The following is a 25,745-nucleotide window of genomic DNA, read 5'->3' as shown; positions in this document are numbered from 1 at the left end:
GCTCATTTCAAGTGAACGCCTCCCAAAACTCATGCACGAGTGTTTGTTTACCACCGGCATTCGCTGTGTTATTAAGCCGGGCACACATTTTACGACTAGCTAAAACATTCTGACTGTGCTCAACATACAGCAATAGTTTCCTGCTCCTGAAGCAGATTTATATACTTTCACATGGAATTTGAACACCGACTGTAATCGCAGACTGAACGCAACTGGCTCTGACTGGACGCGTTTGAGCGCGATCAGTCATAAGTATCAATTTACATTCATAATCGGCCTTACAATCGTTAAGCCGCGCACACACTTAGTGGATTCATTATGTCGGACTCACCGCAGGTAACTCATAATCTGCAGTAGTTACTCCTGTCTCCTGACAAAAACATTGCATGCGGCGCATGTAGAGTGTGGAAAGTTACTAGAGCGCGCAGCCGCGCGTCTCTCACAAGGAACGTCATGGCAGTGATTGACAAGCCAGAGGGCCAATCCGCGCACGTCTCTCACAATGGCAGTGATTGACAAGCCAGAGGGCCAATCGTTTACGCGATGATCGCGTAAACGATTGGCTGATGTTTTTAAGGCCCTACCTCGTGCACAGATGATGTATATTAATAATATTCCTTTCAGTGCACCTAATAAATAGTCTTTTATCACTTAGTAAAGACAGTTTCAATTAATATTGCAAAAATGTATAAAACAAAACATCCTCTTTACCACCTTTAAGGTCAATATGTTTTTTTTTTTTTTTTTGTTAAGAAAGTAATTTTTCAGCAAAGACCAGAAGTGACAATGAATATATTTATCAAAAGATTTATTTCCAATGAATACTCATTTTTGAACTCACCATTTATCAAAGAATCATGAAAAAGGGTATCACTGTTTCCACAAAAATGTTAATATTAATATTCCATAACTATATTAGGCAGCACAGCTGTTTTCAACATTGATTATAATCAGAAATATTTCTTGAGCAGCAAATCAGCATATTAGAATGATTTATGAAGGATCATGTGAAGACTGGAGTAATGATGCTTTGCCATCACAGAAATAAATCACGTTTTAAAAATATATAAAACAGTAATTTAAAATTGAAATAATACTTCAGAGTATTGCTGTTTTTACTAGATTTTTTTTATCAAATAAATGCATCATTGGTGAGCAGAGAATACTTCTTTCAAAAACATTATATAATCTTACCGATGAAGAGTAATGTTGCATCTTCAATTAATTAAATAACTAAAGTGGCTTCAATTTTGTCTCATCTAATCTGAACATTAAAACAGTATTACAATTTTTTTCTCTCTGAGAGTGCACTGTGAGATTTTGGTCATTTTGCCCAGTGCTTGTTCTGGTATATTGACAGTCATCTCATATCTGAGCCAACCCCTAAACAGTTATTTCATATTCTTGATCTACTGTACAACAGTTCTTCTGATATCTTGTCGTATATATGCAGGGTGTGAAAAGCAGAACTGTGAAACTCATGAGTACAAGTAAAATCTCTGCACTGATGTAATGAAGGGGTTTGTGGGTTTGGTGGGCCTCCTGCGGTCAGCAGCTAGTACGCCGTGTCTGGCCTCATTGTCCTGTTCTCTGTGTGGGTCTGCGAGTGAATGCAGTGGACTCTCAGCAACCAGTCTGGGACATTTCATTTCAGAAACAACCTCAAAACACGGGCATTCTTCACATTCCAGCCCAGGCTTCTGCTCTGCCCACTGGGCCACTAGAAAGGGCAGTGAGGCACTCATCCAAGACATGGGCCAGTACTTCTGTCCAGAAACAGTGACTTTCTGATCTCTCTCTGGAGGGCATTTTACAGATTAAATGTTTACGAATTATATTTTTAGAGATTACATAGCCATATTAGAGTGTAATCTAACACACCGGGATCTCAGGAGTCATTCTATCCACTTTGATACTTTTTTTTAAACTTCATAATGATTCAGGATTCTTTAGCAATCTATAAGGAAGAGAATGAACTGTACAAGTACAGTTGCCTTAACTTTATGGTAAAGCATTACACCCAGTTCTGTTTGCATGTGTGAAAGTGTGTACTTATGGAAGTTTGCTTTGACATGTGAGCATTTGTTTTATATTCACAGTGGTTGTTAGCAAAATTTGTCCTACATAAATACACATGAAATTGGATAAAAGGCTTAATTTAGAGGCCTGCCCCACTTTTACACATCTCCAGTTAGCTATGATGACCCAATTACTTTCGGCTTATGTGATGTACGTCAAGATTGTTCCATAATTTAAGTTCCATAATTTCTATACATACAGTGACCCCAAAAGCACACTGCTGCATACTTCAACCACACTTAAATCATGTAAGAGTGTCATTTATTTTAAAGAAATTGTATTGTATATATTTTTACATAGTTTATTTGCACTGTATACATACAAAATGAAGACACTTTGTGTTTGGCATATGTTAGTGGATCATGTTGATAGTTAATGTGATGCTCTGCTAGGACCCCTGTGTGAACTTAAGGAGAACTGACTATGAGTGCGTCTTATTTAATCAGCTCACTAGTTCAGTGGTCAGGGCACTGATCAGGGAGTTGGCCATTTTAAGGGCCGTCTCAATCGCAAAATCCTTTCAGTGCACTGAAACGTCCGCTCACTAAAAAATTCCACATTGCACTGTGAAAACCAGGAAGCATCGATGCTCACTATGTTCCCTTACTAAAAATTCAGGACCTAGGGAGCTGATTGAGATATACACTGTGTGCAGAATTATTAGGCAGTTTGATTTTCTGATCATATTTTTTTCCAAGCACATTTTACCAATTCTAATCCACATCAGTCTTAATAACTACTATTAATATTGTTTTTAATCATTTATAAGTGATATATAATTGTTCATGAAGGCTGGAAATGAAAAATGCCTTATATTCAGGTGTGCAGAATTATTAGGCAGGTTTTCTTTTACAGGCAAAATGAGCCAAAAAAGAGATTTAACTCAAAAATTATTAAATACTCATGAGAAAGATGAAATACTAATGCAATATTAGAAATTGCAAAGTTAAAGCATGACCAAGGGACAGCAAAATGCTCATTGGGTCAGCGGGGTCATACAAAAACAGGTGGAAAAGAAAAGGCACATGTTAACTGCAAAAGAATTAAGAATAAAGGTGAAGAATTAAGTGTGAAACCATCAGGAACCCTTTAGTCTCCAGCGCCACCATTTCCCAGAACTGCAACCTACCTGGAGTCTGCAGAAGTGCAAGATGTCAGGATCTCAGAGACTTAGATTAGCTAAAGAATCCTAAAAAATGACCCGCACTCAATAAGAATCACAAGCTGAAGTGTTATAAAATACATGAAGACTGGGTTTTTATAGGCCTTATAGACAGACAGCTTGAGAGTGACTCCTGAAGGACCAGCTCCACATCCTCTTGTACCACTGTTTGAAGAATTTATCTTCCAAAATCTGGCAGTAAGGTGTGGGAGTTCACTTTTATTCCATCTCTTATCCTGAAATGTCCGCCTTGCAGAGATGGACTAAAAATGATCTTCTAAAACTTACTGCCAGATTCTGGAAGATAAATCCTGGAAGATAAATCCACTCAAGCTGTCTGTCTATAAGGCTATTAATAGTAGTTATTAAGATTGATGTGGATTGGAAAATGTGCTTGGAAAAAAAATCAAATTGCCTAATAATTCTGCACACAGTGTGTGTGTGTGTATATATATATATATATATATATATATATATATATGTATATATATATATATATATATATTAGGGCTGTCAAAATAACGCATTAATTTCGATTAATTAATCTGAGAAAAAATAACGCATTAAAAAAAATAACGCAGATTAATCCATTCCGTATTGAGACATTCTAGCCACCATTTGACTGTAAAGCTATAAAATGACTTTTTTTTCTTTTCTTTTTTTTTTTTTTGCAAAGAGGGCAAGAAAGAATTACAGTGAGAGCGACAGGTACTTTATTGTCAGTATCAGGCTCGCAGATCACGTGGGTAGGGCACTTTTTACTGCTTGTGTGGATGACCATGTCTGTCACCACTGAAGACCATTTTTGACCCAGGAAAAACCCTGCATTGATTCATTTGAATTGAAATATTTAATACTTTCACAGCAAAAATTATGTATGCGATTAATTTAGATTAATTAATCACAGAGTATGTAATTAATTAGATTAAAAATTATATATATATATATATATATATATATATATATATATATATATATATATATATATATATGTATGTGTGTGTGTGTGTATGTGTGTACTAAAAATCGACAGTTGATTAATAGACATGAAGGAAAGGGAAATGAAATGAAAGACAGTGTCATTAGTTTTGACAAAATGTGACCATCATTTGTTTTCAGTTTGGAATTTTCTGTCTAATGCAATAATAATTTAAATAATAAAACCTTTAGTCCAAATACTGGGTTTCAGTGATTTAGGTTTGTATGTATTTATGTGCTAGTGTATACTCATGGTGTATCAGTATGTCATTGTGTTACAGATGTGTATTCATTACCAGGCAGCTCAAAAACTAACACAAGTGTTCAACCTCTTTACAGCAATTTAACCTCTTTTCAACAATTTAACAACACTGCTGTGACTGAGAAAAAAAGTGTGTCTTTAGAGACATACAGGCACAGATCCTTAGGCTGATTATTGAACCTGCTGTGTGCTTTTCTAGTTTAGCATATGGAGGATGATCATCTGCTGTGCTCATCTCTGTCCCTGTATCAGTGTCTTTCTTCAGTCTCTTCTCTTTCTCTCATTTCCTTTGTGACAAACAACTAAATTTTACCCATTCTATCTATCTATCTATCTATCTATCTATCTATCTATCTATCTATCTATCTATCTATCTATCTATCTATCTATCTATCTATCTATCTATCTATCTATCTATCTATCTATCTATCTATCTATCTATCTATCTATCTATCTATCTATCTCTGTATGTCTGTCTACTCTGTCTTTTTGTCTGTTTCATCTGCAATGTCAGTGCCTGTGTGTCTCATCTTTGTGCCGTTAAATCCTGGCTAATCTGATGCCACGTTGCACACACACAAATCTCCTTATCATAAACAGGACTGTCACTGATCTTCCGTAGAAATGGGAAGCAAGGTTTTTTTTCTGGCCACAGTTTCCCTTGCGCCACCCCTTCCTCCAGACTAAACACAGGAACAGCATTAAATCTCAGAATGCATCAGTTCGGCAGCGTACACAGGGCACAAGTCTTTATACAGATATCTGCAATGGCTTTTTATTCGTTAAAATCCATCTCGCTGGTGTGGCATTTCTGTACATGTCATTGGCAAAGGTTAATCTCTAAGTCACGTTCATCCTGAGCATCTGTAAGCCATATCTCTCCCTAATACACACTCAGACACATTGTCTCTCACACACACACACACACACTATGTTGTGAAGTATTGAAAGTGCATGACCTCATATCAGATTGAGTGTGTGTGTAGGTGTCAAAACTTCCTTAAGTATAATCTTATACTCACAGAAAAGCTCTACAGCTTATTAAAACACAGTATCAAAACAGTTGTTACACACACATAAACACTGACTGATTCAGCCATACAGTAGCATGAACTATTTGAAATTGTTATGTCTTTGAATATTTAGACTAATGGTCAAATTATCTAATATTTTAAGAGACTTATTAAACTTCACACACAGTCATTCTGCAGGGTCCTCTCTATGATATAATTCCCTTATACTGTATCTCTTTTTCTGTATGTTTCTGCAGTCTTTTTAATTAAGAAATAATAATTAAAATAAGAAATAGTAATTGACCCATATGCTTCATTGTATGGAAACGTGCAGCATGATAATTCTGCAAAACGTCTTTTGTGTTCCATCAAAGAAAATAAGGAAGTCATACATGTTTGAAATGGCATGAGGGTGACTAATTAATTTTTGGATGAAATATTTAAAGGTTAATTCATGCAACATCAAAACTTTCACCCTGCACGCCTGATTTCACCCACTGGAACACAAAGGGCAGATCTTTCCTCTAGCTTCCAAATAGTTTGTTTATTTCAACTGTTCCTTTCAGTATGACTTGGAATAACATTGTGTTCATCCCCTAAGTGTACTTCCTTTCAGCGAGCAGTTTAAAACGGGAAGTGTCTTAATATGCTCAGTGACTTCGAGTTCAGTGACCTTACGTGACCTTGCCTAGTCAGAGCACGCAGGATTGTAGCGTAATGAGAAGTGTCCTTTATATTAATAGGAGGGAAAGGAACATTCTGAAACACTAAGTGTCTGTTCTCTCACAGTCCAACATTAAAAGAGTCCAACTGTGCTGCGATCTCTCTCAAAAACACAATCACACTTCAAAGTGCTACTTACACAACAAGTATGAAGCGTTCATAGGAAGTTCTAGCAGTTATGTTCCGACTGTATTTGCACACAGCAGGTGGCTGTAAAGGAGTGTGTGGAGGTCATGAGAAAGCCACAACCCTCCAGATGGGTGCGTGGGTATTAAAGAGAGGCCCGATGCTTTATGATATTAATGGACCGTGTGAAGGAAGATACGAGGAGGGAGAAAATACCTCTAAATGGATGTAGAAACCTGCTTCAGAGAGATTCAAGTCCACAGAAAAGCAGTGATGTCCCATGTGACACTTATCCATTTATTTCGCATCTTTGTGCTCTGCTGAGGTGTTTCTTTCCATCTTACTGGAATTCTCCCATTTAAAATGTTTAAATCTAACAGTCAACAAACTTTGCTTTTGTCAGTCAGTTTGTGACTTGTTTCCTGCCAGCTCTGCATGAGAATCAGCATTCAGATTTGATGATACATTGTTTCCTGCTATTGTGATTCCAGAATAAATATTTTTATGGCACATTAAAACGTCAGTGTAAGCACACATTTTTATTGTATATACCTCACTTGCTTTGCAGTGTAAAAATGACTCTAGATAATTCTGTCTTGAATTTTAGCTAATGACCCTTTGACTAATTTTGTCCCATATGGCAGTTTTTTTTTTGTTTTTTTTTTCACTTAATAACAAGATGAAGATCAAGTGTTCAGATGATAACATTTCAACAATAATTTGGTTTTGAAAGCGTTTTTTTTTTTTTTTTTTTTTCCCAGATCACCATTCAGAGAGACAGTGGCCTAGATGTCAGCTCCCCCAAACATGGCAAGATTGACCCAAAAAATGCCCCTCATGTAGGGGGGAACCAGTGGGCTGGAGGCACAGGTACAGTAAGACGCATCCCGTAGCACCATGTGTATCAAATGGTGAATCACAAAAACTTTTCCAGTTATATTTCACCCCAAATAAAATAAATAAATAAATAAAAAACATGCACATTATATTTTGCTTTATTTTTGGTCACACTTTATATTAGGTGCTACTATGTACTTACATAAAATAATAATAATAATAATAATTGTTAGGTACAATGTACTTACTGTGTTCATGTTGTTTTGAAAAACACAGAACACTGCTATTGAGGTGGGATACAGGTAAAGTAAAAGACTGGTTTGGTGGTATGGTTGGGTTTTAACCAAGCGGCAACCTCCCCCTGTTTCTCGTGAAGCCAATACGGAAGTGAATTAAACTGCAATTCATCGACTGGCCGCTAGGGACAGGCTGCAGAAGTGAGCAGAATCTCATTGACCATCATGTTAAATTAGCCAAGTTTACAGCAGAAAAAAACATGTTTACAGTCTGGTTCATATTGTGGTTTTGGTCTATACTGCGAATTTTGCCCTTCATGACAACTCTGAGGGGGGTGAATTTTTTTTATAGCTCATCTGTTTAAATTATATTAAGCCTTAAAGTTCTGCATAATTAAGGGCGTGGTCACTTGAGTGACAGGTATGCCGCTGCTGTCTGTGAGCCGTCATGTTACCTCAGCAGCTCATTTCAGCCGCTGAATTTGGCATCTCACTCGTATTTGTGCTTTTTTCTGTATTATTTTATACAATATATGGCTTGCTGCATACTCGAGACAGATGTCAGTCTGTGTACATGTGCTCGCATGCGGAACACACGTTGTTGGATCGTCGTGGCATTGGCTAAAAGTTTTGTTCCTGAGATTTACTACAATGACAATACCAGGAGGATATACAACTCCGACAGCACTGCTTGGATATAACTAAAACTGCTGCACTATTTTGAAAAATTATACTTTGGATACGTGCTCATTAGTTTGAGAGAACATTTGAGAGATATACATCTTGTACATATATTTTACCCAAGTGCCACGGATTGGATTCATCTCGCGATCTCTATTTCATTATAAAGGTATGAAATCCCATTTGATTTGTGTTATTTGCACACCCCACACAAATTAATTAGCCTACTGGTGTTGGAGCATCTATAACGTTATCGTAAAAAAATCACAGTAGATTGACAGTAATCCTTTAGTACTTTCTAATGATATTGCTATCTTTATTAATATTTTAGATAGTATCTTATGATGGCTAGGGCGGGCGTGGTTTCAGCAACAAATCGCATGGGCTCAAACTTCGTCCCGCCTCTTTGCCCATTTTCAGTTATCCGTGAGTGACGTGCGGTCACGTGCAGCTAAGATGGCCGCGGCCTCATTTACGCGTCAAAACTGCTGTTCAGAACTCTATGGGTGACGTCACGGACACTACGTCCATATTTTTTTACAGTCTATGGTTTTAACCCTTAAACCCAATCATACCATGAAACGTGTCCCTAACCTAAAATGATTAAAGTGTAATTATAGAAGTAATAACGGAAGTTAATTACAGATGTAATTGCATGCAGGTATTTTTTAAGTACAAGTACAATGCAAAAACGTGTACGTACACAATAAGTGCACTGCATCAAATGATTAATTTAAATGTTAGTACATAGCAACCATGTCTTGAAGATTGGGGGGACCTTTTTTTATAAAGCATAAAGAAATAGAACAGTAAAGGAAATTCTAGGTCTAATTCTTGTTGGGAAATAATCATTTTGAGCTATTTGCAAATTAATTTGCATTAATTCGCATTAAAATTTGCACACATGCACTTTTATTTGTATGCCTAATATATTGAAAATGTAAAATGTTTCCTGTCTTGTCATCACAGTTAGTTAGGAATTACATGAATCACGTAAATGCATAATTTTGATTCAAAATGGCCATATTTGCGAAAAAAGTTGAGTAGTTTGCATCACTGGCTGTTACTGTAGGTCGTTTAACATTTATATCGCAAAACAGTTGACGTGTTTTGCTATTTACATCTTACCTCACTCTTTTTCAACATTAAACTGACGCTTCGCGGTGGAATTCAAGCTCTGCTTCTGTGAATAGTAAACTCCACCTACTTTGATTTGATTGGCCATCTCAGTAATTTTGACAATGACTAGTGCTGTTAGACCGCTGAGGCAGACCAGACTAAAAATGTAACTTTTAAACTTTTTTGCCATCCTAACAACATACAGAGTGCTGTGTAATGGAGTGCAGCAGAGCAGTGCAAGAATTTAGGGGGGGACAATTTGCCCATTTCTATGTATTGGTGGGGACTTTTCCCCCTTAATGTCTATGGTGGTTACGGCCCTGGTACATAGTAGTTAAAGACAGTTAATATAAAGTGGGGCTTTAATTTTTTTTTTCTATTTATTACAATCATTTTTTTTTTCATTGTGACATTTTACAAAAAATCTCATTATTGCAATGTGATTAAAATAATTGTTTACATTTTTTCACATTTATTTATGTAGCAATTTATAAAAATAACATTTGATGTTGTAAAATTAATCCAGTTATGAAACAAATCAAAATTTGATATTCAATTTGTAAACCTGTAAACAGGCTCTGCAGAAGATAATAGTGTCATTATTCAGCTCAGTTGAACAGTTAGTCCGGTGTTGTGTAGGTTCAGTTCAATAACTGTGTCAGTGTTGCAAAGTTCATCAATCAAGTTCAGTTCAGCTAAGCAGCTCTGCAGAAGATAATTGTGTCATTATTCAGCTCAAGTCCGTTCAATGTTGATTCAGTTCAGTTCAACAGTGCCGATGTTGCAAAGATAGTGTCGTTATCCAACTCAACTGAGTTTAGATTTTGTTTTCATCTGATACTGTCAGTGCAGTCAAATCACTAATATTACTGAAAAATATTTGAAACCCAACTGAGCATTTCAAAGGCGACAGTGGCAAGGAAACAAAACTCCATATTTATACATCATGTTAAAATTTGCTGTACTGCATTTAATTTATGCATTTTCAAAATGTTCTTTACTGTGATACTGTAGAATGTAATTTTACCATAATAATTACAATCTAATGAGAATCACTACTTACTTAAAAACTCATAATAAAGAGGGCACCCATAAATCCATCTCTAAAGCAAGTCCTCTAAATAAAAGTGTGAGGGGAGATGGTCTCCATTAAAAATATTTGTATGAACCTTTTTTTTTTTATGTCATTATTGTGCAAACACACCCTTATCATTGGGTTTTTTTTTGTTTTTTTTTGCATTTGCATTTGCTTCCATCGTTACTCATTGAACTATCACCTAAGTGGTAACCTCAACAAATTGTCTATATGTCTGTGTAGGAGGCAGAGATACCGCAGGTCTTGGAGGGAAGGGAGGCCCGTACCGTCTGGACGCCGGACACAAAGTTTACCAGATCTCTCAGGCAGAGAAAGACGCTGTGCCCGATGAGGTGAAGAGAGCAGCACGGGAGATGGGAGAGAAGGCTTTTAAGCAGAGGTACACCCATCTGTCTCTCTCATTCATCACTCACTCAGTTCAAACACTCACAGATTTCTCCAAAAAGCCTACACTTGACCCTGCGTAACCTTTACCCTCTGCCCTGAGTGCCTGTTAATCTCTCCAGATATTTTTCAGTGCTGTCTCAATGGTGCTCAGGAACACTGCTTGTGAAAGCAAGTATCTTCATGCATAAGGCTTCATTCTACAAGCTACTGAGATGCCTATATGCATTGCATATGTCCTTTGACAAAAAGGCAATCCTATAATGCACTGCACTGAGCTCAGTAAAAAATATATAAGACAGGGTTCTTATAATAAAACCATTAAAAAACATTTGTTACGTTACGGTAAACATAATCTGAAGTGAAATAAAATATTAAAAAACATATTTTATTTCAGCTAAATTAAATACAAACTATATACACATTTAAAAAAAAAACTAATAAAAATAAAAACACAAAAAATTACTAAACATTGAACATTAAAATGAAGACGGAAAATATCAAAATATGAACTAAAACAAACATATTAAATTAAATTAGACAACTATAAGTAATTCATAGTTTGAATTCCCCAAGAATTATTTTTATGTTATGAACGATAACCAATAAATGGCCGTAAAAGTGTAAACCTGAATAAGTTGAAAAATAGAAAAAATTTTGAGGTAATCAGTTACATCAAATTTTTTAAATTAAGAAATTCAAAGTTTAAGTAAGCAGAACTAACAGATTTAAATTTTGTACTGCTTTTAACTTGAAATTTTTTGAGTAAATCATACATTTAATAAAGACTACAATAGCATCACAATTATGCTAAAATAACTGATCCAAAATGGCAAATGAAGAAAGATTTCAATTATAAATGTCCTTGTATTTAAACATTCATTTCCATTCACAACACATTTTAATTCCATAGCATGATATATTTCTGAAAACATTCAGTATAACAAAAAACCTTTTGGCTCATGAAAAGTGGCATTAAATGCAACTAGAAACTAAATTTGTGTTTGCTAAAACAATAGTTTTTGGCTATACAGTGGCATGAAAAAGTATGTGAACCCCTTGCAGAATCTGTGAAAATGAGAATTATTTTTATAAAATAAGAGGGATAATAAAAAATGCATGTTATTTTTTTGTTTAGTACTGTCCTGAGTAAGATATTTTATATAAAAGATGTTTGCATTTAGTTCACAAGACAAAACAATAGCTGAATTTATTAAAATAACCCCATTCATAAGTATGTGAACTAGGGCTAGGCGATATATCGCATGCGATTCTCACGCGCATTTCGTCAGTAAAGCCGGTTCCCTGATTACCGCTAAATCGCCATCACCTGCTTTCAAATGAAGCGCCATTTAACAGACAGAGCCGTAGTTCACTGATAAGCCACGCAAATATCGCGTTCATTATCGAAGGCGATTCATCTGCGATATGAACGTGAAATTGCGTGGCTTATCAGTGAACTACGGCTCTGTCTGTTAAATGGCGCTCCATTTGAAAGCAGGTGATGGCGATTTAGCGGTAATCAGGAAACCGGCTTTACTGACGAAATGCGCGTGAGAATTGCATGCGATATATCGCCCAGCCCTAATGTGAACCATTGATTCTCAATACTGTGTGTGGTTACCTGATGATCTACGACTGTTTTTATGTTTTGTGATGGTTGTTCATGAGTCTCTTGTTTGTCCTGAGCAGTTAAACTGAGCTCTGTTCTTCAGAAAATTCCTCCAGGTCCTGCAAATTCATCAGTTTTCAAGCATTTTTGCATATTTGAACCCTTTCCAGCAGTGACTGTATAATTTTGAGATCCGTCTTTTCACACTGAGGACAACTGAGGGACTCAAACTCAACTATTAAAAAAGGTTCAAACATTCACTGATGCTCCAGAAGGAAACACGATGCATTAAGAGCCGAGGGGTGAAAACTTTTGAATTCAAATATCAAGGTAAATTGTACTTAATTTTTCTGCCGGGAAACATGCAAGTATCTTCTGTTGGTTCCGAAGGGCAGTACTAAATGAAAAACAATGATATTTAAACAAAATAAGAAAAATTGTGACATCTTCATCCTGTTCAAAAGTTTTCACACCCCGACTCTTAATGCATCGTGTTTCCTTCTGGAGCATCAGTGAATGTTTGAAACTTTTTTTAATAGTTGTGTTTGAGTCCCTCAGTTGTCCTCAGTGTGAAAACACAGATCTCAAAATCCTACAGTCACTGCTGGAAAGGGTTCAAATATTCAAAAATGCTGGAAAACTGATGGATCTTCAGGAGCTGGAGGAATTTTCTGAAGAACAGAGCTCAGTTTAACTGCTCAGGACAAACAAGAGACTCATGAACAACCATCACAAAACATAAAAACAGTCGTAGATCATCAGGTAACCACACACAGTATTGAGAATCAATGGTTCACATACTTATGAATGGGGTTATTTTAATAAATTCAGCTATTGTTTTGTCTTGTGAACTAAATGCAAACATCTTTTATGTAAAATATCTTACTCAGGACAGTACTAAACAAAAAATAACATGCATTTTTTATTATCTCTCTTATTTTATTAAAATAATTCTCATTTTCACAGATTCTGCAAGGGGTTCAAATACTTTTTCATGCCACTGTACAGTTGGTTAACATGATCCAATAACCACATGACCTAAATGACGAAAGAAGGAAATGGAAATGTTTTTAAAGAAAAGAGCAAGTTATTAAAACTGAAGACATCTAAAGCAACAACATTTTTTGGAATTGCATACAATGATAAATCATTCACAATAAGACCATCAACCTGTTAATTAAGAAGGTAAATGGGTCGATTTAGGCATGAAGAGTGCTTTTTTGTATGACTGCCTATGTAGAATGATCCAAATCAGTCAGTTGTGCTATGTAGGATGTAAAGAGTAGTACACTTTGGAACGGACAAGAAATACTAAAATGAGTGGCTCATAAAAAACCATCACGTTCTAGATCACAGAATGGACACTAGAGAGGTCTTCAAAGGGCCCAGTTATCTCAAATATGCACCCCGTGAATGCTGCGATTCATTAAGCTGCGTGTGCACGCACTGAGCTACACGAAGCAACTAAATGTGTTTCATCATGAAGGAGGCCTCTGTTTGAGCCAATGGACTGCACAAAGCTCTTTTTTTAAGGTTATAAAGGGGACATTTCATAGGATTTTGCTTGTACTTTTGAAATTAAATGGCTTTACTAGAGTTACTGAGGTGCAGTGCTTCTCAGCTGGTTTGGCCATGGAACCCACATTTTCCCATGGTCATTAAGCCGCAACCCAAATTTTCAGGAATTTAAACCAAGCAAATTTATTTCTCAAAAATTGACACACATACACACACAAGTAGGCCTTCCGTCTCACTTTACTTAACATAAATTATAAGAATATCACTAGCACTGATGAATAAACAGTATAAGGTAAGGCAATTAGTGCCAAACTAGTTTTTGTTAATACAATAAAGTTAGTAAGTTGGTATGAGCCACCACAGTCATCAAAAATATAGAACATAACACAATTTTGGTTTAGCTAGTACATTGGTAAATGCATCATACATACATGATCTGTTAATAAAACATATTGACACCGATCCTGATGAATAGATACATCATACCTGAACATCATACCTGCAAGCAAATCCTTCCCAGCTAACACACAACATACCATTTATGTAATTTATTGGTACTTTTTTGCTCATTTTTAATATTCATGACTTACTAACTATAACTTTGCATGCTCGTAATTTCATTTGCTCTTTATATACAGTGAAGTCATACACAGCATGTATGCTTTTACAGCATCTTTTACTCTCAGATGGGATTTTTCCGCTTTGTGTTGCACATTGTTGTAATCTGCATGCTGTCTGTCACGTTCGCAATATTTCAATCATAGTTGAGATAGCTTTTTCAGGGGTTTTCACAGGAAGTGGGACTTTATCTAGGTGTTTTGCAAGTGTATGTTACACTCCCACAACCACCATAATATCTTTCGATTTTGATGTGCTATTATGCAGTAAAATCTGAATTTGTCATTAACATATATACCCGAGCAGAAGAGCTGTAATGCTTCATACAATTGTTTCAGCATCTATTGAAAAACACAATAATCTTTAAATAATTATTACATTTGGCCAGTTACTGATTTAAAATGTTATCATTTGAATAAATTATGATTCAGTGAAAGCTGTACGGTAGCTTTAAATATTTAAAAATCAGTGCATACGCTACTTTTCAAAGGTTTGTGGTTATTTGACTTGCTTCTATGACTTGCTGCACTTCCTTCTATATATTTTCTGCACTTTTTCACTCTCATTTGCTCCTTCCCACTGCTATTGCACGGCCACGCTGGCCACCTCACTCTCCGGTCTGTGGACTGGTTTGGAATTGAGGAGAAAATAGCAGCAGTCTGTCCTCCCTCCAAAAACACAGCACAAAGAATGTGAGCTTCAGAGGCCAGACAGGAAACCCACAGCGTGTGTGAGTGAGAGAAGCAAAGCAGGAAGAAGGAGAACGATAATATCACGAGCAAGAAGAGAGCACTCCTTACATGTTACATTATCTTTTGTAGCACAGAAACAATTTAGCAGCTTTTCCAGATGTTTTTGGTCCAGGTGGTGATGGAGAGATGAGGGATCATTTCTTTTGAAAAGAATCACAGTGTCACAGTATTTTGAGATCACACTGTCTGGTCTGATGTAACATCTGATAAGTGTCGGTGTGTGAGCGCACCTGAGGTCTGTGGGCCGCTATGGTCTAGACATACTTCACACTCTGTTTCCCCTTCATGACATCAAACACCTCTCACACACACATGCACACTCATTCATGCAGGCCTGTCGTGAGCAGAAGAGTAGGATTAACTGTTTTATCTGTTTATGGATTATTGCATTCACCCCACCTGTGCGGCAGAATCCCCCCCACCCCCGCTGAGGCCTGTCCATCAAATTATATTATATTATATTATATTATATTATACTCCTTTAGGACCCAGAGTGATCCCATTTGTTCAACAGACTTTTAATGGATAGTGTTTTTAGCACCTGATTATAATTTCTGCAAAATCACGTTATGATTTATGTAATTTAAAATGTGTTTTAATGACCATTAATGTTCATGGTTCAAGTACGTGGTTCATATACTAGTATATAACTGAAGCTATAGGTTGTGAAATCAGGCATTTCTTGTTCTTACTGTTTTTTAGTTAGCTCATGTACAAGCATTGTATACATCTACCCGATTAGCCTGCTAGCTTAGCTTATATTATATTCAGATTGTCCTCCAAAAAAAAAACAACCCTATAGGTCATTTTTTCAAGCACCTTATTACGACCTATATTTACGTTTTAAAGTTATGCGCCCTCTAGCTGGCATAAAAATAATGACAGTGTCGTGTTATGTCTGTCGTCATGAAATAACATATGACTGACGTTACCAATCAAAATGCGTGTTCATTTAACAGTGTGTGGACATTTTACACCATTTCTCCTATTTCCATTCAGCAAAACTGAACTGGGACTCGATTTCTCATGACACCGGTTACATCGCCCTGAAGTCAGTGGGTGTTTTCAATGGGTTTTTGGCTAAATGCCTGAAATAAGGTCTGTGGTGAACAAAAGCTTAATATATTTTCATGTTTTATTCTATGATATAAAATACATCAGTAATACCCTCTTGTGATTTTTTTTCAAAGCTTTCACTTGTCTTTTAAAAGGCGGTTGCTAACAAGTCCCTAAATGGGACTACAGAGGTTGTCAAGGACAACAGTAACGTCATCAGCCGAACTGGTCAACTCATTTACTCATCTACGCTTTCCCAGCCTTGTTGTGTTTATTATACACTCTTCCAAACTATTATAACTCGAACTTGCAGGGAAAATGTTTTTAAACAAAGACAGAAAGAGTTGTTGGAAGCTTAGTGATGGTGATGTTGAAGTCAAGAGACTGTGTCGTAGTTCGTATAGTCTACGTTTAGCTTTTGACTTCTGTTGATTGTGCTTATGCTTCAAAATTCAGAAAAATTGTGTTCATTTGTGAAGCTTATCACGATGAACAATAAACGTCTAAGAATCATAAGCTTTTGTTAGTCACAGACCTTGCAGTAATCCAAAAGCCAATGGAAAAATCTTTTTGGGTATTTGTTGAGATGTTAACTTCTGGGTTGGCCTACAAAAATACGTCACTACTGCAGCAATCTGTTTCCTTTTATTTATACTGTTTAAAAAAAAAAAAAAAAAAAAGGTGTTACAGTATTTTTCCAGTAATAAGAATCAATTGAAAATTATCATTAAGAATAATGGGAATTACCAAAAAAAAAAAAAAAAAAAAAAAAAAAAAGTCAAATGTCCAGGCTGAATGTAGAAATGAGAATTCAGAAAGGAAACATGTTTTATTGTCCTAAAAAATGTCAGAATGGCAAAAATCTTAATGATTCTTATAATATAAGCCAGTGGTTTTCAACCTGAGCGACAGTGCCAACTGAGGGCCTCAGAAAACTTCAAATGGGGGCCACAGGTTGACTTATAAGTCAGTTTTATCTACCAAGCAGTTTTATCATAATACTTATCTTAGCCTAAATTAGGAAATCCTTCAAATAATTGTGATTAACAATTTGAGGCCTTTATTCAAAATATTGTTATTTTATTTATTATTCTTATTGTGTGTGTGCGTGCGTGCATGCATGCGTGCGTGCGCGTGTGTGTGTGTGTGTGTGTGTGTGTGTGTGAAATGTGAGCTGGACATGTTTTCGTGACATTGCAGTGATCACCTTGGTTGAGTAGTGACCTGGCAGAGATCCTGCCTCCATCCCTCTTACACCCACACTGATGATGCTGGCTGGGCTTTATGCACCTGGGTGTTGCATGTGTGTGGGTGCTGGTCGTGGTGCTGTAGGGACTTGCCCCAAGAGAAATGTTTATCCTACACCTCCTACTCTCAAGTGTGCACTATTCTCTATCTTGACAGCTGTACTTAATGTGTGACTAAACAGATCAATGTTCTCTAAAATCCTTCTGCCACAGAACACTCTTTTAAGATGTACTAGACATTGTTTACAAGTTTAGACATCTCAGGGCAAGAATGTCAATGAAGATAATTTTTTACTTTTTCTGAAGAAAATGTGGCAATGCTTTACTTAAAGATGTGGTCTCATGAATAATTGTGACCACAGTTATAATACATAATACTTGTCTATTCATTGCAGTGTTGGGGGTAACGTATAAGTAACGCGAGTTACGTAATCAGATTACTTTTTTCACGTAGCAAGTAATGCAATACTTTTGAATTTACAACATAATATCTGAGTTACTTTTTCAAATAAGTTACTTTGTTTTCCCATTTATTGACTGACAGCTGTCCTGTCCCCATGTTGAGAGAAATCAGGAATAGGTGCAGAGGTGTTGTCTGCGCTGTGTGAACATGATGCTTATTGTAGTTCTAGACTAAATGTGAACATGCGTTTACTCCTCTCACGTGCACAAAAACAGATTCAGTATCCCTCAGAATTAATATAAATTTTGAAATGCAAACTCAGAATATTATGCAAACCTGCAATATTAAATATGTTAAATAATACAAATATACTTTATGTATTTAATCTCACTTTATAAACCAATGTCTTTGCCATACTAATAAGCTAAAATGACTTTAGATGTACATCACATTTGTCTTTCATCGTTTTGTTTTTATTGCTGAAGTAAGAGTGTTGAACTTTCTTTTACTGCGTCCTATTCTTCTGCAATCCAGAATGGCAGCACAGCTGAAAGTTTTGCTTGATATGCGCCCTCTACTGTACAGGTGTGAATTTGCATTTCCTTCAGCCTGAGGTTTTTTTATTCATGTAAAAAGGGCATTTACATTAGCCATAAATAGAATTTTTTGTTATAAAAATCAAACAAGCCCAGTCCAGGTGAGGAAAAAGTAATGCAAAAGTAATCCATTAAAAAGTAACTAACACAGTTAGTTACTTTTTGTAGGGAGTAATGCAATATTGTAACGCATTACTTTTAAAAGTGACTTCCCTCAACACTGATTCATTGTTACACCTTTAGAAAGTATAATGCATTAAAACACATGACAAACAACCAATTTTAAATTCTGCAAATATAATAATGCATTTTAACTTTGGTCACAATTATTTATAAAAATGTATGATGCATTATAATGTACATTATGAATACCTTTATAATGCATTAGACATAAAGGCTTTAAGTAAACTGTCTTATACAAAACTCGCCACAAAGATGCTAGAATGTTTTGTATGTGAATTACTAGGGTGCTTGTTAAATGGTTGCTTACTGAAATGCACAATTTTTAAGAATTGTTCATGTCTTACATACTGCAGTTTAAAACATATGGTTAGAGTTTTGTTCAAATCTCACATGAGCTGTAATAATGATGGTGCTTTACTCTGTACACATACTTTAGTAATTGTAAACACTGCAGATTGTATTTGTGTGTCTAAAGTGTTATGTTTTTGTTACAGGCTCAAGGAAATTGAGATGAGTGAGTATGATGCCACCACTTACGACCGTTTCTCAGGAGCGGTCAGACGACAGGTCCAGTCTCTTCGCATCATTCTGGACAGTCTGCAGGTAAACACCTCTAGTGGTCCCACTCCAGGTGTGTTCAGGGTGTTGAGTGGGCTCATGAGATTCTACTGGATTCTGCCCTGTGCATTAGGGGCTGCAGTGACTAGTCCAGGGTTTCCCAAACTTTTTCATGTTAGGACTCTCTTAGAGAGGTTTAATTTATCTCGAGACACACTACAGACTTTTTAGTGAAATGATGAGAAAACATACTTGGCTACTTATCAGTTTAATCACATTGCCATATGGCTTACATGACCGCTCTTAAGTTTGGGGGCAGTAAAATGTCTTAATGTTTTTAAAAGAGTCTCTTATGCTCACTAAGGCTGCTTTTGTTTGATAAAAAAATACAGTAAAAATAGTAATACTGTGAAATATTTTTAGAATTTACAATAAAATTTTCTTCAATTTGAATGTATTTTCAAAAGAAAAGCATTTATTTGAAATAGAAATCTTGTACCTTTTAATGGTCTTTACTATCACTTTTGATCAATTTAATGCATCTTGGTGGCACAGCAAGTGTCAATGCATTGCAAAGTACGGTGGCCCAGTAGTGCACAACACAATGGAATTAAAAAAGCAAACATAAGTTCACAACACAACGAAATCGAGCCACAACGCAATGGAATAAAGCCACAACACAACGAAATAAAGCCACAACACAACGAAATAAAGCCACAACACAACGGAATCAAGCCACAACACAACAGAATAAAGCCACAACACAACGGAATAAAGCCACAACACAACGAAATCAAGCCACAACACAACGAAATAAAGCCACAACACAACGAAATAAAGCCACAACACAACGGAATAAAGCCACAACACAACGGAATAAAGCCACAACACAACAGAATCGAGCCACAACACAATGAAATAAAGCCACAACACAACAAAATAAAGCCACAACACAACGAAATAAAGCCACAACACAACGGAATCAAGCCACAACACAACGAAATTAAAAAAGCAAACATAAGTTCACAACACAACGAAATCGAGCCACAACGCAATGGAATAAAGCCACAACACAACGGAATAAAGCCACAACACAACAAAATAAAGCCACAACACAACGAAATAAAGCCACAACACAACGGAATCAAGCCACAACACAACGAAATTAAAAAAGCAAACATAAGTTCACAACACAACGAAATCGAGCCACAACGCAATGGAATAAAGCCACAACACAACGGAATAAAGCCACAACACAACGAAATAAAGCCACAACACAACAGAATCAAGCCACAACACAACGAAATAAAGCCACAACACAACGAAATAAAGCCACAACATAACGGAATAAAGCCACAACACAACGGAATCAAGCCACAACACAACGGAATCAATCCACAACACAACGAAATAAAGCCACAACACAACGAAATAAAGCCACAACACAACGAAATAAAGCCACAACACAACGGAATCAAGCCACAACACAACGAAATAAAGCCACAACACAACGAAATAAAGCCACAACACAACGGAATAAAGCCACAACACAACGGAATCAAGCCACAACACAACAGAATCGAGCCACAACACAATGAAATAAAGCCACAACACAACAAAATAAAGCCACAACACAACAGAATAAAGCCACAACACAACGGAAATGCTCCCAACCACTAGGGGGCTCTCAGAGCTCGGTAAAGTTAGTTTTCCTTGCCAATGTTCTATAGAGTCGGCAGTAATATCAATACCACAATTTGTTTTAACAGTATGTAAACATTGTATATCGACATGAAATATTAATTAAAAATCACCTACTGTACGTGCAAAATAGCTTCATATTTATACTTGTGAATGATTTGACGTGCTACCACGGCGCATGATGAAGGGAACGTCTGCCAATTCCACCAAGTGGTTAAAACGTATAATTTGTATTCATTAAAATTACTTATAACATTTAAAAACAGACATATTCAAATTCCAAAGCTTGTCAGTCTTACCAACAGGAACTAACAAGCTTTGGAATTTGAACATGTCTGTTTTTAAATGTTAAACAAAGTCATTGTAATGAATACAAATTATACGTTTTAACCATTTGGTGGAATTCGTGGATGTTCCCTTCATCATGCGCTGTATCGCGTCAAATCATTCACAAGTATAAATATGAAGCTATTGTGCATGTAGTTGATTTTTAATTAATCTTTCATGTCGATATACAATGTTTACATACTTAAAACTAATCATGGTGTTGATATCTTTGTAAGACTGTCGACTTTATAGAACAGTGGCAAGGAATAGTAATATTACCGAGCTCTGAGTCGTCGGGAGCATTTCCGTTGTGTTGTGGCTCGATTTCGTTGTGTTGTGGCTTTATTTCGTTGTATTATGGCTTGTTTCCATTGTGTTGTGGCTCGATTTTGTTGTGTTGTGGCTTTATTCCGTTGTGTTGTGGCTTTATTCCGTTGCATTGTGGCTTTATTTCGTTGTGTTACTTATGTTTGCTTTTTTAATTTCGTTGTGTTGTGCACTACTGGGCCACCATAGCAAAGTAATGTAATGAAGTCTTTAAATGGTGACATTGAGCGACAAAGCAAGACGATCCCATTCATTTCAATAGAGAGCTGTCGATTTCTGGCGACATAAGCAACAGTGACTGTTTGCAACAGGATGTAGGCGTGTCCAGCAAGGCAAAATAGTTGAGATGTGTTTAACTTTATGCAAACGAAGAGCGACTTTTGGGAGCGACGACCAATAGGAGTGAAGTCAGTGGAGCATACGTGATCTGTCACTACATGCTGTATTGGGGTGTCACGGCAAAATGTTCATTTTAGTGATCCGCAACTTCCCTATAATTTGATATGTCACTGTGTACGTTAAAAATATATTAGACCAAGTGTTTTTGAATGATTCATTAAATGAACCATCTCATAATGGTCATTTGTGAATCAGACTATATGTTCAAGGAAAAGTGGTGCCGCTGAAAAGTGCTGTGATTATGTGTCATATCAAATATATATAAATGCAAATTAGTCTATTTATGTTTTAATATTAATTTTTCATATTTCTGACATGGCATAAACATACTGCCCTTGCGTAACCCACTTATTCCCACTCTACAGATTGAATACTGCTGATCTTCGATTAGTTGTGCCACTACTATAGTTGATATATTGAGTCTGAACTTAACAAAGACAGTAAAGTCTGTACACAAAGAGTATGAAGATTCATTTACATAAGGTAAAAATTGGCCTGCTGAATAGTCAGCTGTTTTTCTGGATGACTAGCCGATTAGTTGCAGTGAGTATTCACGCAAGCTCTAGTGTGCACGTGCACACATGTACACGCGTGTAACCACACCTACGGTATTCCTTTAACATTTCAGCCAACTCACGAGAGGGCCATCCTCTGAGTCCAAAAGAACGTGCTTTGTTATTATTATTAGGCGTCCTGCCCTCCTGATTGGTCTGTTGATATGGACCCAGGCGGTCGGCATTCTGTATGGAAGGATGTCCGTTAGTGCGTCTGATCTTTTTTGTTTGGGTGTGGGTGGACGGAGCGCTAGAACTCGGGTGGAGTTTCTCAGAAAATGCTGATTGAAGACCAGCTAGTTTCCCTGTCTACGTTCAACTAAACCAGCATCGGCAGCACGGTCTGATCTGAGATCTGTATCCGCTCATGGGGATTCCCTGTGCTGTGTGAACGGAGGGCTGGCTCCAGCCTCAGGGAGGATCAGGTTCCTCTTTGGCAGCCCGTGCAAGGAGTTCTGCTCAAAGACAGATGTGTTTATGTGAAAACATGGTGACAAGGATTATCTCTGTCTGTCTTTCACAGTCTGGTCCTCTAAATCAGCGCTATCTCCTTTCACCTACAATAGCGTTGTAAAGAGAGCTGGCAGCCATACTGGCATGTGTGTGGTCCAGATGAGCGCACTGGCATCATTCTGTACTGGTCCTGTCCTGAGAAGAAGTTAACCTCCATATCACCCTGAGCCTCTGTTCTCCGCTTGGGATTTTTCCAGATAGTAATTTGACCACTGCCTATTCATTTGCTCCTGTAAAGATGGCGACACATACACTAACAGTTAGAAGTCTGGAAACATCTAATCATTCTTTACTAGTATTCCAAGATGTTGAAAATAATAATAATAATAACGTCTTCAGCCAACTTTGTGTGATGCATCTTGGTATGCTTTTGAGGCTCACATGTATGCTGGACACTTATTGACTGCTTTTTCTTTTCTATCCAGTTTCCAACTCCCAAAATAATTTTATTTCCATAAAATAAAAAAATTGGGATTTTTCTATAAAAATTAATAAAATTTAAATTGAATATTCAAATTAAAGTTTTGGTTTATAAATAAATCATATGCAGGCACATTTTAGGGAGATTTTTTTTAAACACTATTTATGGTCACATGTTTGCTGGACACTTATTGACCGCTATAAATTATCAGGTACATTTTTACAGTTTTTAAAATCATGAGAAACAAGTAAAGTTTGTCTAAACTCCTGAATGTATATGGTAAACTATTGTCCTGGTTCATTACGTTTTAAGTTTTAAGAAGCATAAGAAAAACACAAACAACAAAATCTCGTCTGTTTTCAAAGGAATGTATATGAGAGTTGTAAAAAGAGAGCAAAACAGCAAATTTGGACCCCTGTCTTTACTCTGTAATCACTGCTCATATGGTTTTCCACAACTGACTCTCCCAAACATGTTGAACACATGCACATTCACACACCTACCTGACTGAGAAGTGTTCACAGCAGGTTGTCCTGTAGTTTGTGGTATATTCACTCTCAGGACTCTGACCACATGCTCTATGAGCCTGTGATAGTAGCTTGAGGATATTTATTAATGGTGTTTGCAAAGGCAAACACTATATTGCATATGCTTAGGGTTAGGTGTTTTTCGAAAACCTTTCAAAAAAACCTAAAAAAGTGTTAAATGTTTTAGTTAAGTTTAAAATAGTGTTGTCAAAAGTACCGACCACGATGCCAAGTTGGTACTGAAATTTTAAAAATATAACACTTTGAGCGGATTCGTAAACTCCTCTGATTGGCCTTTGTGTTTATGCGCTCATCTATCTGATCAGAGAAAACGCATGAAGTGACCAGGTGTATACAGGCCCTGTGATTGGCTACAATGATCAGCGCTTCAAAAATGTTGTAAATGTTGTAAACAGACATCAATGACGCTCTTCACCGAGTGCTTACACAGACACTTCCGTGTGCTTTCAAACGCTCCCATGCATTGATCATTGTAGCCAATCACAGACATATCTGATGAGCGCGTGAATACTAAGGCCAATCAGAGGTGTTTATGAATCCACTCAACAATGCTCAAAGCATCATATATTTTAAATTTCAGTACCAACTTGGTATCGCTGTCGGTACTTTTGACAACACTAGTTTAAAATGAGTATCATTACCGATATTGAGAACTTAATTTTCATGCTAATTTCCTGTGTTTTTACATTGTGATATACAATTCTGTCATCCAGCACACACATAAAGCTAATTATTTATGAAACTGTTAAATGTAATCTTTAGCATATGTCAAAGTTAATATCCATTTTTCATGCTGTACACTATAATGCCTAAATGCACTTTTATATTGGAAAACTATTTAATGGTTGTCGGTCATAATGTAGGAAAAATTATTTCCAAACTGGGGTTTGCAAACCCCTGGGCGTTCATGGGGAAACTGCAAGAGTTTTATGAAATGATGAAATGCTAATAATTTATTAAATCATAAAACTGTATTAAAAAAAAAAAAATGTTTCAGCTGACAAAAAAGTTTGGGAATCTGTTCCGTAAATAAAAGCGGTTTGTTTGCTGTGGGCAGGTTATGTTGTAACATAGTTCCATCATCATTCAAGTCTTGGCAGCATTTAGGTGGAAATGGAGCATTAGAGCTCTTTTTCACACAGACTTGAGATATGACACAGAATAGAGCAGATGATCTCATCCATTCAGTAAATCCCTGGAGTGCCGTCATCCTCTGCAGTTTCTTCAGCTCATGACTCTTTATTACAGTGTGACTTCACACTTCTGTCTGAACCTTTTGCAAGAGCGTATGTGATGCTTTCATTATTACCTGGATGACTATAATGGGTTTAATAATGGGTGATGCAAGTATGTCTGTGAATGTGTCTGTAATTGTGTGTACTTGCATGTCTGTCTTTGTACGTGCTTTTATTCATGTGTGTGTGGAGTGATGTGTTGGCTCATTGTTCTTCATGGAGATCTGACATGCTCGCTCATATAATGAGAGCCACATGTGGAAGTGCTTAAATGGGTATTTGTTGATGTTTGATCCACGTTTGAAGCATAGGAGGTCAAGGACCTGCTGGGGGTCATGATGTTAGCTCATGTTTGAGTATTAAAAATTCAAATAATTTGTACATTACTTAGATTCTTATTTTTTATATATACTTCAAAGCACAACCTTCTTATTATAAAAAACTTTATTAGTCTTCATTAAATATTTTATTTTATATGAAG

At 36.5% G+C, this 25,745-nt stretch overlaps 1 protein-coding gene across 1 annotated transcript in view; it reads left to right on the top strand.

Moving 5' to 3' along the window:
- The window catches only part of vwa8 (von Willebrand factor A domain containing 8), a 140,318-nt gene that overhangs the window by 100,566 nt on the left and 14,007 nt on the right, over positions 1-25,745 (top strand). The window contains exons 38-40 of the mRNA XM_048192999.1: positions 7,105-7,213; positions 10,535-10,691; positions 19,176-19,284. Of these exons, the coding sequence (XP_048048956.1) occupies positions 7,105-7,213; positions 10,535-10,691; positions 19,176-19,284 (375 nt within the window). The remainder of the gene's footprint in view (positions 1-7,104; positions 7,214-10,534; positions 10,692-19,175; positions 19,285-25,745) is intronic.

This window comes from Megalobrama amblycephala, linkage group LG6 (genome assembly GCF_018812025.1).
Source record: "Megalobrama amblycephala isolate DHTTF-2021 linkage group LG6, ASM1881202v1, whole genome shotgun sequence".
Lineage (NCBI taxonomy): Eukaryota > Metazoa > Chordata > Actinopteri > Cypriniformes > Xenocyprididae > Megalobrama > Megalobrama amblycephala.
Note: the sequence above shows the minus strand (reverse complement) of the source record. Positions and strands in the feature narration are given on the sequence as shown.